General features: G+C 46.3%; 1 protein-coding gene across 2 annotated transcripts in view; it reads right to left on the bottom strand.

Moving 5' to 3' along the window:
* The window catches only part of PNPLA2 (patatin like domain 2, triacylglycerol lipase), a 58,412-nt gene that overhangs the window by 9,939 nt on the left and 31,419 nt on the right, over window positions 1-17,054 (bottom strand). For both annotated transcript variants that reach the window (XM_032804040.2, XM_032804048.2), the window contains exons 2-5: window positions 15,714-15,946; window positions 15,372-15,437; window positions 1,259-1,468; window positions 211-271 (exon numbers count right to left, since the gene is read on the bottom strand). In XM_032804040.2, coding sequence (XP_032659931.1) covers window positions 211-271; window positions 1,259-1,468; window positions 15,372-15,437; window positions 15,714-15,946 — 570 coding nt within the window. The remainder of the gene's footprint in view (window positions 1-210; window positions 272-1,258; window positions 1,469-15,371; window positions 15,438-15,713; window positions 15,947-17,054) is intronic.

Raw genomic sequence — 17,054 nt, 5'->3', positions numbered from 1 at the left:
GAGGTCAAAGTCACACTTGGTGTAACCCGACTTCATTGCAGTTACACTAGCAATCAATTTGGCCCTGAGTTTTCCTGCATATCCCTCCCCAGCACCAACAACTTACAGTTAAACCCCATGGCCTGGCAGAAAAAGGGTTAACCGAGTCAGACAGTGTCCCTTTAACATAAGCAAATGCAGTCAAAGCAAGGAGGTAGCCTGGTGCCTTACCATTCTTCTTCAGGAACTGCAGCGCATCCCGGTAGCCCTGCTTGCACATGTCCCGGAGCACCTGCATGGAGACACAGAGTGGGTCACTGGGGAGTTTGAGTGCAAGGTTGTTTGGTCGGGTGGAGTGTGGTGCAGATTTCAATCCTGGGCTGGGATTTCTAGAGGAAATGCAAGAATTCTCTCCCCATCCTACCCAACCTGATCAGGAGGTTCATTGCTTATCCTTCCCCCTCTCACAAACTCATCCCTGCCAACCTCTTCATCTGCTCCCCACCCTGGCACTTGAGCAGCAAAGGAGGGAGGAAGAGTCAAAAACAGTCCTGGGGGCAAGGGGACACCATGTGAAAGGAAGCACCACCTGCATGGCCATTTGCACCTCAAGAGCCAACTCTCTCTGATCCAAGTTCACAGTGGGCATGTCACATCGATACATAGCCCTAAAGTATTTCTTAGCCTCCCTGATAAGCTGCTCTGATTGGTAGGTAAGTTGTGGAATCCTTCACCAACAGAAGCCAGGATTATCCACTGGATATCTGCCCTTATGAAGCCCTCCAGAGAGCAGGAGGGGGGTGGGCAGCGCATGTGAATCAGAGAGAGAGAGACAGCTCACACTGTCCAAGCTATTCATGGCACTTGTACCAAACAAGCACACTCAAAATGACAGTGCCTCTCAGCTGGTTGAAGGACAGTCACTCTGAGTCACCAATGGCAAGATGATGCTTAATCCTATGCCTAAAGGTTCCAGACTGGCTTTTAAAATGCAGGGGCGGATTGGTCCTGGGTGCATGTCCATCCTTATTCAGAAGTGGTACCCATTTCTTGCATGGTGCCAATTAAATCAAAAGCCACCCACAGGAGGATATTTTCAGGGTTTCCACTAGCGCCTGGATTCAGTATTTCCCAGGAGGAAGGACACCAGTGTAGCTTGTTTAAATGGGATGGGATGGACTCCGGGGGCTTAAATGTCAATGCAAACATAGGATCCAGAGCTTTACCCACCAAGCCGCGGCGCACAATCAGCATTCTGCTGCCCCAACAGGAAGCTAACCTGAGGCTCTGGGGGGAACAAGGCTTTCGAGAGGCGGTAGAGGTTGCGAAGGTTGAACTGGATGCTGGTGTTGGTGACTCTCAGCTCATGAATGTTTGTGGAGCTGTCCCGGGGGCAGATGTCACTCTCGCCTGAGAACGGAGACACCGTGATAGTGTTCTTCAGCTCGTATTGCGGCAAGTTGTCTGAAATCCCTCCATCAACGTACCTCTGGAGGGAAGGAGACATAAATGATTGATACGGTTTTTCCACCCCCACCACTCCCTCTGTAAACCAGTTTCTATCAATGCTCTGCATCCCTATTGCGCACACTCACAAGCCAGGAGAGTACTACAAACAGAGTTTTCACTAACAGTGGCTGGACTGACAGCCATGACTTCCCATCTAGGAATTTCTTGATTCTTTCCAACTGGCTTTTTCGGTGCCTATTCACCCGAGTGAATTTTTAGTCACACAGGAATGTTTGTGGAGACAGGAAAAAGGTCACCCCTTGTGAGTACGGATTCAAAAGTATTTGCATCAGAAACCATAATCAGTGCTCTTTGGGGGCTTGGGAACCATCCAATCAAGGAGCAGAAATGACTCAGGTGACCAATCACAGTGCAGGTGGCACTAACCTAAGCTATATTCACCGTGACTAGTTTGCAAGGAAGTCTGTACTTTGAGCATTCCTATAAACCACACATCTAATCATTTTAGAACAAATGAGTTAGTAAATACAGAAGCCTGCTGGTGGATTATTGGGGGATAAAAAATCTTAAAGCATAGACTTTTTGCTGCCAATTTGTCTGCTCAGCTGTAAAAGTCACATATGTGCCTATTTTAAACCCTTTTAAAGGAACCCATCAGCTGGCTGGGTTTAGCTTTAGCATAGGAGTGGAATAGGAGGGTTCTCTGGTTTTGCGCACAATAACCATGCTCTTTTAATAGCGACAGTTACCGCTAATTATCCTTGGTGGAGAGAGAGCTTTGGCACATTCAGATTAACTAACTGGGTCAATTCAAAGCGTCCTTTTGCTTTTGCACAACCATAGACTGAACAAGACGACTCCCATAATGGGCCTTTGTGATGCCCCAGCAAGGAGTATCCAGATACTAAAGGGACATGTTACTGGCTAGGCTGACAGAGCAATAAGACAGAAGAGACTCCTGCAAAGCAACAAGGTAGGAACCTATAATCTCTCAGATAAGGCTCCTATTGACTTGCAGAGAGCTGCAGGGTCAGCCTCAATGTCACAGACCCTTCTGTCTGGGCAGCTGATTAACAAAAAGGAACGCCTGGATGACAAATAGCTGGCTAGAGCAGAACCCAAGCAAGACTAGGAGATGCTGGTAGGAAGAGGGAAATGCCCACGCATAGCTCCATTGAGCAGCCCATTAGAAGGATTGCAAGGCTGAGAGCAGACTAGCATAACAAGACCTTTCGGAAGTCAGCCTAGCCCCTTAATAGGACACCTGAGTTCTGGCTCCCTTTTCTGATAGGCCCATAACAAGGGTGGATCTTTCGCTGTGCAATGCTGGGGAGGGTTGGATGTTGGGGGTGGGGGAGAGGAGAGGGGAGGCAGGAGAAAATGTTTTACATTTTGTTCTCTCTAGCTGGAAGGGAGACAAGTGGCTTATCTCTGCACAGCTCCCATCAGCCCCCTGCTGGCACTGTTATTAATGTCCTTATGTAACAGGCCAGAAAAAATTCCATCTCCACAGATGGCCTTTCACCTACTTCCATTGGGGAACACACAGCACATGCTGAACTTCTCCAGCAGGCTCCCAGGGTCCTGGTGAACAAGTTCACCTGCATGGTTCCTACTCCCGCCTGGACTGAGAGCTTTTGCTCACCAGGTGATCTCATGGATCGTGACTCTGGGCTGCACAACGTACTCCTCTGAGACAGGCCAGGGTGTTGCTTTCCCCTAGGTTTTTATTGTTAAGTTTGCAGGGCAATTCTGATGCAAAGGCCCTAAAAGTAAGAGTTCAAGGAGGGGCTGGATTCCCCAATGGTTTTTACAGGCAATGCATGCAATGGCTCCTACGGCAAAGCAATTAGCGAATGGGCTGGGTGGTGTTTACTGAGTGGACGCTGGCATCTCGACACACTAGATAGGTGGAACTCGGTAACTGTGCAGGAGTCAGCAATAGCAAGGTGGTAGAGAGATAAAAGAGGGAACAGACAGAACTCACGGGGGAAAACACAGCACGGAATACCAATAAATGACCCGTGCACAGAGCGCTGCCTGGGCATTAGTGAACCCAGCCTCAAGTCACTAGGGAGGGCCCTGCGACTCCACCTGGTATTTCACAAACAGTCCTCCTCTATCCCCAGCCTGAAGCCAACTGCAGCTGTTCGGTACCATTCCTTACCCTGGCAGCAGTTCATTTGAAGGGTCCCCCTGTACAGCCAGAAGTGGAGAGACATGCTAACCCCACAATTTCAGGGGGAGAAGGGAAGGCAGGAGAGTAGCTAGAGGAGTCTGCTTTACAACATGAGAGGTTGCTGAATGGTTGATTACCTTAGGCCAGGGACTATCTTTTTGTTCTGTGTTTGTACAATGCCTAGTACCATAGGGTTCTGGGTCATGACCACAGTTCCTAGGCACTACAGTAGTATAATAAGAGTTTAGACCCGTTGTTCTCAACCAGGGGTACACATATCCCTAGGGCAGTGGTTCCCAAAGTCGGGTTCATGAACCCCTGGGGGTTCACAAAATGTTAGAGGGGGTTCTCGGGAAAAAATTGCCTAATGGTGGACAGAGCTGTCCCTGGGGACCCAGATAGCATAGGGCCAGCAGCCCAGACCTCCTGGACTGCCAAGAGCTAAGCAGATCAAAGCAAGCATATCTATCACACTGAGGAGATTTAAACTTCAAGACTCCATATAAGAAATGTAAAGGGAGGTGGATATTTTTTGCTGTTTTTAAAATGAAATAGGCAGCTAGTATTGTTTTTAAAATTATTATGAAGAACAAGTTTAAGCTTTGTTGCTATGTGCGTTGTTTGCCTGGACTGCTCAAGACTCGAATGCTTGTGTAGGAGGAACTCTTTGAGTTGGCTTCCTAAAATACCTTCATACTTTTTCACATCTGATACTCCTTGATGAAACACAGGAGCCTTGTCTTATAACAGGCTTATTCAAAGTGATACAAGCTATGAAAGTGAGATCTTGGAAAAGTGTTCCCATTTTCATAATGTAATAAAAATACTGTAATGATAAATAATAATTAGTGTGTAATAAGTATGTCTCAAAAACAAATTTTATATTTCCAAGATCACTGCTTTTATAATTTATACTCAGGTAAAGGAGAAAATCCCTGGAAATACTTATTTTTAGGAAGGGGTTTGCGAGACTTGACATTTGAGTGAAAGGGGTTCACAGGTTGTTAAAGTTTGGGAACCACTGCCCTAGGGGTAACACAGAGGTCTTCAAGGAGTACATCATCTCATCTACAGATTTGCTTAGTTTTACAACAGGCTGCATAAAAAGCACTAGCTAAGATGGTACAAACTAAAATGTCACATGACTTGTTTATACTGCTCTAGATACAATTCACTGAAATATCAGAGGAGTAGCTATGTTAGTCTGGATCTGTAAAAGCAGCAAAGAGTCCTGTGGCATCTTATAGACGAACAGACGTTTTGGAGCATGAGTTTCCGTCGGTGAATACCCACTTGCATCCAACGAAGTGGGTATTCACCCATGAAAGCTCATGCTCCAAAAGGTCTGTTTGTCTATAAGGTGCCACAGGACTCTTTGCTGCTTTTACAATTCACTGAAATGTAAGTACAATATTTATATTCCAACTGATTTATTTTATAATTCTGTGGTAAAAATGAGAGTCAGCAATTGTTCTTTAATAGTGTGCTGTGACACTTTTGTATTTTGTGTCTGATTTTGAAAGCAAGTAGTTTGAAGTGAGGTGAAATGTGGGGGTACGCAAGACAAATCAGACTCCTGAAAGAGGTACAGTAGTCCTGAAAGGTTGAGAGCCACTGGTGTAGGCCATGGCACAGCCAGAGGTTTTGTAGCCAGGGTGAAGAAGCAGATGCTTTCCTGCAGGTGGCAGTATAAAGTAATGGCTCCAAAAAAGGGTGTTTTACTGCTGCAAAGGTGATGGTGCAGTGGGTCTCTTTCATCAAAAGGAACCTATATGCGGGTCTACACACCCTGCCATCTGGTTGACTGCTACTGAGTGTTCCTAGTTCAGGCTCATCTGCAGTGGCACCTTTGCCACGGTGCCCATCTCTAGCCAACACTACTCCTGTGCAAACCCAGGAGAAATCCCTCCTCTCTCTCTTCCTACCCATCTAGGCAGGTTAGCTCTCAGACCTTAGGAGCAGCCAGGATTGGGGCAGGGCCAGGTGTCTCGGTCAAGGGTCCTCTTTTGTGGAGGAGGATCGATCTCTGGCTCCCGTCCAAGGCATGTTACAAGCTTCATTTCTTTCCACTGGCCAACTGGCCAGGAGTTAGTTCTGGGCCCCTTTTCCCTCCTTTTATGTCTCCTCTCCCCAGGACCTGCTGCCTCAGCTGATCTCATAGTGGGAGCCTACTGGCCCTGCCCTTGTTTCCGTAGCTCACAGATACAGCGCACACCCAGAGAAGACTGGGCTGGTTGCTTCTTGCCATTTTCACTGCTGGGAATTGGAATTGTCATGCCCCTCACTTGGCTCCTGCTGAAATGGAGCCATCAGCAAACAAGGGCACAGCAAGGGGCTGTGTTCAAACCCCCCCCCCCCATCGCCCCAATAAAGGGACACCCATGGAATTCCTTTGGATGCACACCAGGAAAGCAACAGGTCCAATCCGGCAGGGTGAAGAATGTTTAGTGGCTGGTGGTCTCTTCAACAGCAAAACCAGGAGCTTTTACAGGGAGAACTGGGACCGAAGGGAGGAAGGAAAGGAACTAGTCTGAAACCTGGTCGTAGAGAACACCCTGAAATATTCCATCTGGTGACATGGCCTTTCCTTGTCACAGGCCTACACAGCTCCCATGGAGCCTGTGACTACAAGGCCCAGGCCTTGTTTGGCAGTACAAATAGGGGCCATGGTGGGTAGGTAATTTTACAGAAGGTGGCTTTTGTTGGGTTAAGAATAGCCAAGAAATGTCTTTGCTGTCTCTGTCCCCTCTGCTACAGGCACTGGGACCGGAAGAGCTGCTCACTGAAGCACAAATTGTACCCTCCTCGTGTACCTCCCCCTGAATATTGTACCTGCTGCACAGTCATGGGCCTGCTCTGGTGCCAGTAGGATACTGGCACTGACAAGTGGTTACAGCACCACAAGCACAGGTTTGGGATATTGTTGCTTTATGACAGAAGGAGGAGAAGCCCCTAGAGCGCTGAATCACAGAAGAAACAGTCTGAGGGGCCTAACAGTGCAGAAACACTATGAGGGACGTATGGGAGATGCGCACATGGCCTATATGTTGTTATCCCTCGCAGGCTGTAAGAGGAGTCCCATGGCTACATCTGTCTGAGTAACTACTGGGGTAGTTCTGTGAGACGGGGGAAGAGATAGGGCTGTGCAGTTTGATGACCTGATTTTGTACTGGAGTTGTCAGGGTGGGCTTGGAGCAGTGTAGTGTGTATGAGCATCTGTAGCCCTTTTCTCATACACTCACGCACTCTTTTCGCCAGGGTGGCAAGGTGGTGCGTGGCAAATGGTGACCATGTCCTTGCTGTGTTCTCCACCTCTCATCAGAAGCATGCTGGGTGCCATGAAATCCAGGTGCTAAGTATATTCCCCTCATGCACACTAGAGAGTTAACCCTCCAACTCCAAAGGGTATCCAGGAGAGCCACAACCATATTGCAGGAAGGGGGTGTGGGAATATACTTCATTCCATCTGTCCCTCCAAATAAGAGACCTTGACCCCATGAAAAGTTATGTTCTTGATACATTAGCAAAACCAAGTGGCAAAAAAACAAAATATCTTTAACTTCCAAGAACATAGCTCATCCAGAACATTAGAGGGAAAAAAAGCCTTGAGTATTTAATGTGGTTTTGGAATGAAGGGTTTTGGCAGAGATGCGCCACCGCAGAATGGCACAATCAGCAAGTTCTCATGCATCACTGACCAGACCTAGGGTCATTGCCCTCTGCCATTCACATTCCCTAGGGGTTAGCCTAGGCACATGCTACCACTTCAATCACTTTTCTGAAAGGGAATCAATTGCTCGGATTAGCCTTGTGCCCCCTTTCTCCTCCCTGCCCACACTGCTTGCGTAAGAAAGAGGGAGACATCTATGCTGTATGAGAGGGAGGCTGGCCTTGTAATGGAGGCACTGGCTGGGCACTCAGGACAGCTGGGTTCAAATCCCTGCTCTGATACAGACTGCCTGTATGACCTTGGGCAAGTCACTTCAGCTTTCTCGGGTCTCAGTTTCCCATCTGTAAAGGAAGATTACACTTCTGTGTTTGTTTAGGCTGTAAGCTCTTCAGGGCAGGGACTGTCCTTTGTGTGTAGGAACAGCAAGTACTTGGATCTAGAAAGGTGCAAAGCCCAAGGAGGGAGAGAAACTGTCCAGGCTGATCCCCACCAGAGGCAGCTGAAGAAAGTAGCCATGTTTAAGCAGAGGCCCAGGACAAATGTGTTCACGGAAGAGGTCTCAGGCTGTGGAATAGTATCCCCACCAGAAATGGTGGAAAGAAAGCCTCCTAGGTAAGTGATCTAGAACTAGACCGGACAAGGCACTTGAGCAAATCCTACTGGGGAAAAGCCAGCAGGAAAGAGGTTGGCTTAGATGACTAAACCTATTGGATTATCTGCAATTTCTATCACTGATTAACCAGGCAGCATTCTTTGGGAATCTGGCAAATCCTGGGGAGTCAGGCCAGCTCTACCAGAAAGCCAAAGCAATAATCTGATAAATCATCAGGTGTTGGTAGGGTTAGGTGCCCACCCCAAGCAGACAGGAGAAGTGAGAGCAGCAGCAGCCATTGCCAGGTCTCCAGGATGATGACACAGCAAATTCAACCATATGGTTGCCCTTGGCAGGGATGGTGCTAACACCCTAAAGCAGAACAATTCCACTGCTACCCATCATTGGCTGCAGCAAAAGCCTTAACCTCTATTCTGTTTTTGCAGCTAACCCAAGCCACAGGAGGAGTATTACATACAGCAGGTTGCACTCGCAGTTTTGCAATGCAGTTTCCTCCCAAGCCTGTTGTAGCAGGTCAGCACATTCCACTTCATATGAATAGCTAGGCCCAATCCTGGCCTGTACAAGATAATTCTGATTCACCTCCCATGCCCTGGGCAGCATTTACATAGCAGGAGACCCACTTCCACCTCCCACCCCATTTTCCCTTAGGGAATTCCCCCACCTCTGCCCAGTTTCAACTAATGCTCCCCAGTTAGCAAGGAGGGAAGAGAGCCACTCCAGCATTTTAACAGACTCCCCTTGTTATGGCACTGACTGAAGTATGATTGTTGTTTTAAGGGCTTCTGTGTCAAAACAGCAAGGAACATCAGATGACAATGTCCCAAGGCAATTCACCCAGCTCAAGGAGAGCCATTAAGGATAAAAGCAGCCTACATCTGCTAACTGGGCTGGGCTTTGTAGGCCTCACACTTCCACATCCAGTACAGTGTAGCAACTGATTGATCATAGCCATGCCAGGCGATTCCTCTGTGCTGTAAGAAAATGATTCCATAGGTTATGGCAGCCAGATGTCTCTACACACACACACACACACCCCGGGGTGTCGTCTAACATTCACACACAAAAATGAACAAATATCCTTATGGACATTTCAGGCAAGATGCAGAGTTTTTAATCACTGTAGACCAAAGGAGCCAGATTTTGATTTTGCAACTCCAGGGATTGTTTGTATCCAGGTTTGTATCTGCTTTACCAGAGCTTGGTAGGATGGTGGTGGGGAGGAATCAGATTCTAGATACCAGGCCTGACTGAGCTCTAGTATTTACTGGGCAGAACATGACTGCTGAGGTTTTCACTGTATCAGGGCAATAAGGTTGACAGCATAGGCAGGAGTTTAGGAAGGCAACTGAATCTAATGAGACACAAATCAAGGGTGACTCCAACTCCCTGCATATGAACTGGACAATGTGTAGGGGAAAACACACCTCGTAGCTGCTCCAAGAAGCAATAATTGTTCTACAGCCCACACAAGGAGAAGCTAGTTTTAATTTCACCCCAAGTACCATGCAGAGTGAATTCAGAATGTAACTGTAGTTGAACCACTGAGTACTAGTGACCACATACAACTCTTAAATGTGACATTCCTGGTGGGATTGTACCAGAGACTAGTATTGGACATTAGAATTTAGAGAGACGGTGAAATGTATAGGAACTGGGTGGTATCTCTTTATAAGGTTTGGGAGCTCCTTAGCAGATCTCCCTGTTTTCTATTGCAGAGGCCACCAGAACACAACAGAGCAGCAGTGTACATGTTACTCTTGGGGGAATTCTGTGCCACTGCAAATGTACAGAATTTATGTCCCCCACAGATTTCTTTGCTTCCCTGCAGAAGAATGACATTCTGATGGGGAAGCAAAGGAAAGCCACAAAACCAGTCATGCGACCCGCTCCAGCAGTATGTTTTGGGTGCCCAGGGCAGCCAGCAGAGAGGTAAATCACTGTGGGGCAGGACTAGGGAAGACCCGGCTGGTGGCTCCTACCTCGTGCCAAGCTAAGCTGCTAGTCTGGGCTGGGCTTGGGAGGAAAGGACTTCCTCTTCCCTTGCACAGCATCCGGGGCAATGTCAGAACCACCCTTATATTTCTCATCTGGCTGTAGGAAGCTCTGCGAACTCTCTCTCTCTCTCCCCACCTCCCTCCATGTGCTTCCTACATCCATCACTCTTCAGCTGCAGGGGGAGGGATCACTGTACAGGGAGCTGCTCCTGCATCCACCTAACCCCTGTGCATCTAGACCCCCTCATACCCAGACCCTCCTGCTGAGCCTCACCCCCTACTGCACCCAGAGCCCCCCTTGATGAGCCCCACTCCAATAAACCACCTGCATCTAGATCCCTACCCTATCGAGCCCCACTCCTCCAGCATCTGGACACACTCCCAGACCCACCCTCCAGCCCTAACCACCCTCACCTGGACCCCCCTGCAGAGTCCCATTTCTGTTGCACCCGGAACCCCCAACATGTCCCTGTGCATCCAGATTCCCCCTCACCTGCCCCACACCTGGATCCCCCACCAGAACGCTCTTAACCCACACCTGCACCCCCCCCCCCCAAGCCACTCCAAACTTGGATCCTGCCTTGCTGAGCCTGCCTGCCCACACCTCATGCACCTGGCATGGAGCAGTGCCCCGGGGTGTTTCCGGGGCAGGCCTGGTCCTTGCGCTGTGTCAAGGTTGGGGGCAGCCTCACTGTTGAGTCCAGGGGAGTGGGGGAGCTGCACAGTAATCTCCGACCTCTGTGAAACTGGTGGCCTGTGTTCTCCAGTGTCATGCTGGAGTTTCCACATTTGACAAATAAAAATTTACTGAATTTTGCAGCATTTTAAAATATGGGGGAAGAATTTTTATGTGTAGCAAGGCTTTGTATGTTTAAATATAGATATAGACAGAGTAATTTGGAACCAAATTGCTTCTGTGTACTTTCCCCTAATATTCTTAACATTATGTAGCATGCCAAGACAACAGGAGGAGATTCTAAAAATAAAAATAAGGAAGTAGGGTTTAAAAAAACAAAAACAAAAAAGCCACCACACTGAAGTCAAATGTGAGGCAATTAAAATCCTTAGACTCAGTTCAGAGGCTACTTATGCATCCCATGTCTGGCTCACGAGAGGAATGCATGCTCCCTATATATGAAAGGAAGAAAGAAGGCAACAAATAATCACACCATTTAATCATACTGGTCTGAGCCAAGCCATTGAGAAAATGGAAACCCAACTCATGTGAAGCCAACAAACTGATGGAAGGAGAAAATTAAGAGGGTGAAGAGAAAATGTGAAGCGCAAATAGACAGCTACAAGAGACATAAATGAGTTTCCTGTGACAAGACTGGTGAGACAGGGATAGGAAGTAAACAAAATAATTATGGAGGATACAGATGCTGTGGAGAGGCTCAGTGGATTTCTTAGCACCAATCTCCACCAGAGGAGGTTGGGGAGATGCCCATCTATTCTTCTCAGACAATAAAGATGCATTATCTGAAATTCTGGTGTTGAGAAGAAAAAGTTGATGATAAAGCAACGAGTCACCAGCCCCAGATGGCTTACACGCAAGAGCTCTGATGCAATTTCAGAGCACACTGACTAAGCAGCTAGCAATTAAAGGACAAGTCTGTAGTAAATATTGTACCCAACTTTTAAAATAAAATAAAATAGCCACGGTAACTGAAGGAATTACTGGTCAAAGCCTGCCTTCAGGAACAAGAAATTTTAACCAGAAGGATTTAAAAGAATGAATTATCAGAGTGCTGGAGAAACATGACTTTGCCTCGGTCTTTAATAAGACTAGTGAGGAGTTTAGGGACGATGGAGGGATGACAAACGGGAATGTGGATATGGAGGTGGATATTACCGCATCTGAGGTAGAGGCCAAACTTGAACAGCTTAATGGGACAAAATCGGAGGGACCGGACAATCTCCACCCGAGGATATTAAAGGAACTGGCGGTGAAATTGCGAGCCCGTTAGCGAGAATTTTAAGCGATCGGTAACTCGGGGTTGTGCCGTACGACTGGAGAATTGCTAACGTAGTTCCTATTTTTAAGAAAGGGAATAAAAGTGATCCGGGTAATTATAGGCCTGTTAGCTTGACGTCTGTCGTGTGTAAGTCTTGGAAAAATTTTAAGGGAGAAAGTAGTTAAGGACATTGAGGTCAATGGTAATTGGGACGAATTGCAACATGGATTTACTAAAGGTAGATCGTGCCAAACCAACCTGATCTCCTTCTTTGAGAAGGTGACGGATTACTTAGACAAAGGAAATGCGGTAGATCTAATTTACCTCAATTTCAGTAAGGCGTTTGACACGGTTCCGCATGGGGAACTGTTAGTTAAATTGGAAAAGATGGGGATGAATGTGAAAGTTGTAAGGTGGATAAGGAACTGGTTAAAGGGAAGACTCCAGCGGGTCGTACTGAAGGGTGAACTGTCAGGCTGGAAGGAGGTTACTAGCGGAGTCCCTCAAGGATCGGTTTTGGGACCGATCTATTTAACCTATTTATTACTGACCTTGGCACAAAGAGCAGGAATGTGTTAATAAAGTTTGCGGATGACACGAAGCTGGGGGTATTGCTAACACGGAGAAGGACCGGGATACTATTCAGGAAGATCTGGACCACCTTGTACACTGGAGTAATCGTAATAGGATGAAATAGAATAGTGAAAAGTGCAAGGTCATGCACTTAGGGATTAATAATAAGAATTTTAGATATACGTTGGGGAGCATCAGTTGGAAACGACGGAGGAGGAGAAGGACCTTGGGGTATCGGTTGATAGCGGGATGACTATGAGCCACCAATGTGATATGGCTGTTTAAAAAGCAAATGCGGTTTTAGGATGCATCCGGCGAGGTATTTCCAGCAAGGAGAAGGAGGTGTTAGTGCCGTTATATACGGCGCTGGTGAGACCCCCACCTGGAATATTGTGTGCAGTTCTGGTGTCCCATGTTTAAGAAGGATGAATTCAAACTGGAACAGGTTCAGAGACGGGCTACTAGGATGATCCGAGGAATGGAAAATCTGCCTTATGAAAGGAGACTCAAAGAGCTTGGCTTGTTTAGCCTGGCCAAAAGAAGGCTCCGGGGGATATGCTTGCTCTATATAAATATATCAGGGGGATTAACGTTAGGAGGGAGAGGAATATTTAAGTTTAGTACTAATGTAGGCACGAGGACGAATGGGTACAAACTGGATATTAGGAAGTTTAGACTTGAAATTAGACGAAGGTTTCTAACCATTAGGGAGTGAAGTTCTGGAACGGCCTTCCGAGGAAGTAGTGGGGGGCAAAAGACTTATCTGGCTTTAAGACTAAGCTTGATAAGTATATGGAGGGGATGTTATGATGGGATAGTTGTTATTTTGGGCAATTTTTTTTGGATTATCGGCAGATAAGTCTGCTCAATGGTCTGTGAGGGGATGTTGGATGGGATGGGAACTGAGTTACTGCAGAGAATTCTTTCTTGGGTGCTGGCTGGTGAGTCTTGCCCACATGCTCAGGGTTTAGCTGATCGCCATATTTGGGTCGGGAAGGAATTTTCCTCCAGGGCGGATTGGCAGGGGCCCTGGAGGTTTTTCGCCTTCCTCTGCAGCGTGGGGCATGGGTCGCTTGCTGGTGGATTCCCTGCAGCTTGAGGTCTTCAAATCTCAATTTTGAGGATTTCAATAACTCAGTCATGGGTTCGGGGTTGTTATAAATGTGTATGGGTAGGGTTTTGTGTAGGGTTTTGTGGCCTGCCTTGTGCAGGAGGTCAGACTAGATGATCATATTGGTCCCTTCTGACCTATGAGTCTATGAGATAGATAACAACCCTGTTCCATAAAGGAACAGGATCATGCCTCTCCAATCCAATGGACTGTTTGAGTGGGTCATCAAAATAATGGCTAAAAAGAGAATTGGTTGACAATTTAGACTTTTAAAAAAGCCCTTGACAAAGTTGCTTACAAGGGGCTATTATGGCAACATAAGTAGTCATGAGATGAGAGGCAAAGTACAGCCATGGATTAGTAACTGGCTAAGAATCTGAACACAAAGAACAAGACTCAACTCTCATGTTCAATATGGGACTCCCCAAAGGGTCTGTACTGGATCTGTGTTTAATAGATTCGTTAATGGCCTGAAAAAGGGGAGAAACAACATGGGAAAATTTGCAGATGGGTAAAGTTACTTAGGTAAGATAAGACTAGAGGAAGCTGTGAGGAACTTCAGAGGAAGAGCCAAAGCTAGCCAGGTGATGGGGCAGCCCTATGGCAGAGAAAATTCAGTGTTGACAAACACAGGGGTAATGCACATTGGAAGGAACCATTTGAATGGCTCCTACGCATTAAATATATTCCAAATTAATTGTAGCCACTCAGAGAAGACGCCTGATTATCCTGGTGGGCTGCTCCATGCAAATCTCTGCCAAATGTGTAGTGGCGGTCAAACAGCAAAGTGCATAAAGAATTCAGTAGAAGATAATGAAAATGTGAAATCCTGATATAAGTTATATATGTTTATATATATAAATGTGAAATCCTGATATAAGTTAAATCCTGATATAAGTTAATGCCATACCCTCATCTGGAGTACCCTGTTCAGTTCCAGTAACCGTATCTCAGGAAGGCTATAGCAGAAACAGGCATTTATAGAAGGTGAGAAATAGTTAAAGGCGAAGATTTCCAAAAGGACAGACTGAATGTCTATTTTAGAGAAGAGACATGAAAGAGGTGTACAAAATAAAAGAAAAATGACAGAATGGAGTTAAAATAAGGTACTCCTAGTTTCCTTCTCTCATAATATAACAGCAAGTGGCTCCCAATGAAAGTGAAAGGCAAAATATTTTCACCTGACAGAGAAAAAATGATTTTCCAGTGCATAATTAGCCTGTGGAACTCCCTACCATGAGATATCACTGCGATCAAGGGCTTAGTAGGACTCAAAAAAGATTAGATACTTGTACGGATAAAGAAGATAACCACAGTAGCAGTTGAAAGAATTAGAGCTGGTCAGCAAGTGTTCCATGGAAAGTTTCTATGATTCTTAAAAATTTAAACATGGCCTCCAGGCAAGCAAAAACTTCTTGGCTGAAATTTTACCCTCTTGTTTTCAGTGGAAGTTTGTTTTCAAGGTAAGAAAATACTTTGTGAAAAGTTTTGTTTTGTCAAAAGCCCACTGAAAAAAGGACTGATGGAACATTATCAGCCAGCCGTAGGTAGGACTAAAAACATATCTAAAGAATACAAACCTTCAGGCTTCAGGGCATAAGCTAGTCACTCACTGATGGGGTTAGGAAGCAGCTTCCATTATGGGCAAGGTATTCTATAAATAATTGATCTCAGAGTTACTTGCAACTCTTTTAAGTATGTGACCAGATACTGCTGGACTAAGGACTAGGTGGACTATCAGCATGATCCGTCATGGCTATTTCTAGGTGTCTTGCTGTTTTGCACACAACTCCACACAAGGGGAATGTTATGAGGACTACTTACCACGCCCTGCAGGCTTGGCGGGATCAACCCACAGTACACCGGGATGAAGGTGCTGCAAACGCAGGCCTGAAGGAGAGCACACAAACCCAGCATAAGAGATAGGAAATATTTTTGTAAAAAAGCCAGGCTCAGTTCTTCTAGTGGCTCAGCCACCTGCTGAATTACCTGAAGGGAGATGGTCTATCGACCACCAGCAACCTGTTCAGAGTGTCTTGGCTGTGGTTATGCTCTAACGTGACAGAATTTTGGAACAAAGACCAACCCTTCAGCAATTCTCCGGCAGAGAAGGGAGCCTGCAAACATCCCCATTCCACTGCTCAGGTGATAATTTCCCCACCTCACCTGAATCAGCTCCTCTTTGGAATTGAACTCCGACAGTATCACATTCTCTCCATCAGAGACCCGCGTCAGCGAGATGCCCAGCCGTCCTCTAGCCACTTCGTGCCCATTGTCCGGCAGGGTCTTGTACAAGCAGCTGCGGATGATTTTCACCAAGTTGAAGGATGGGTGTAGAGGGCCCAGAAACCTCTTTCGGGCTTCTTTTGAGACCTGAATAATATTAGCACCTGCCTCACCTACAACCAAGACAGACAGCAAAGAGTTAAAAGATGCACTGTGAAACTGGAGGCAGGTAGTCTTAGAACCAGGGAAAGGAAAAACCTCACAGCGGACAGTCACCTTATGTGATGGGAGGTCACTGAGACAGATACTGGAGCCAGATTGGTTAGTTTTATGACTATGAACAACATCTGTAATTATGCAGCTTAAGATAGAGGTAAATGAGACACATTCTTCAGAGCATCAGGTGATCTGCCTTGAGATTAGAAATATTACCATCCCACCCCACCTCTATATAGTGCACTGCCTGGTTGCACCGGTGCATTATCCCTGTAGCACAGACTGAGTCAACCCAAGAGGTCAGTCCTTAAGACAATACACAGATATGATCAGACCCTGCTCATCCATCCCCTCCATCAACCCTACTGGCTCAACTTTACTGCCATCCCATACATTCCTGCAGGTATAGCAAAGTGAAATTTGGCATTTTCAGTCCTGTGGGAAGTTGATATTTCAACACTTGTTTTCATTCCCAATTGGGACAAAAATTGGAAATCAAGGTTATTTTTAATGGAAAGAAAAGTTTCTTTACAAAGTTTTATTTTGGAAGTATCAAAACATTCCGAGTCAGTTTGACACAGCATCCATGTAAGAGGCAGTTGTGCCTTACAGAATTTGTAATTCTGGTGTCCCTTGTCCCCATTCTCCCTTACTGACTAGGATCCTTGGCTGCACTATATCTCCCACGATGTACCATGTGACTTGGTCAGATGGGAAGTTGCAGTGCATCATGGGAAACAGCTTGGTTCAGTTCAAACTAAAAATGTTCCTATTCAGGTGAAATCAACCTGAAACATTTTCTTCACACACACACCCCGACTGGGTGGGAAGGGGGTTAGTTTAGTCAAAAATGGAAATTTTATGGGAGGTTTCAATTTGAAACTTTCATTTTTTCTTTAAAACAAATCATGGGCAAAAAATTCTGGACCAGCTTTACTTGTGGCTTGTTAGCTGGCATCTGACAAGCCAAGTCTTGGGGATAGGATCAGTGTTATACAAATGTCACCTCAGTTAACTGCATTTCCTATCACATTCCCCTCTCCCAGATTGGGGGCAATTCCCCTT

This window comes from Chelonoidis abingdonii, chromosome 4 (genome assembly GCF_003597395.2).
Source record: "Chelonoidis abingdonii isolate Lonesome George chromosome 4, CheloAbing_2.0, whole genome shotgun sequence".
In the NCBI taxonomy this organism is placed as follows: Eukaryota; Metazoa; Chordata; order Testudines; family Testudinidae; genus Chelonoidis; species Chelonoidis abingdonii.
This window is presented reverse-complemented; position numbering and strand designations above follow the sequence as displayed.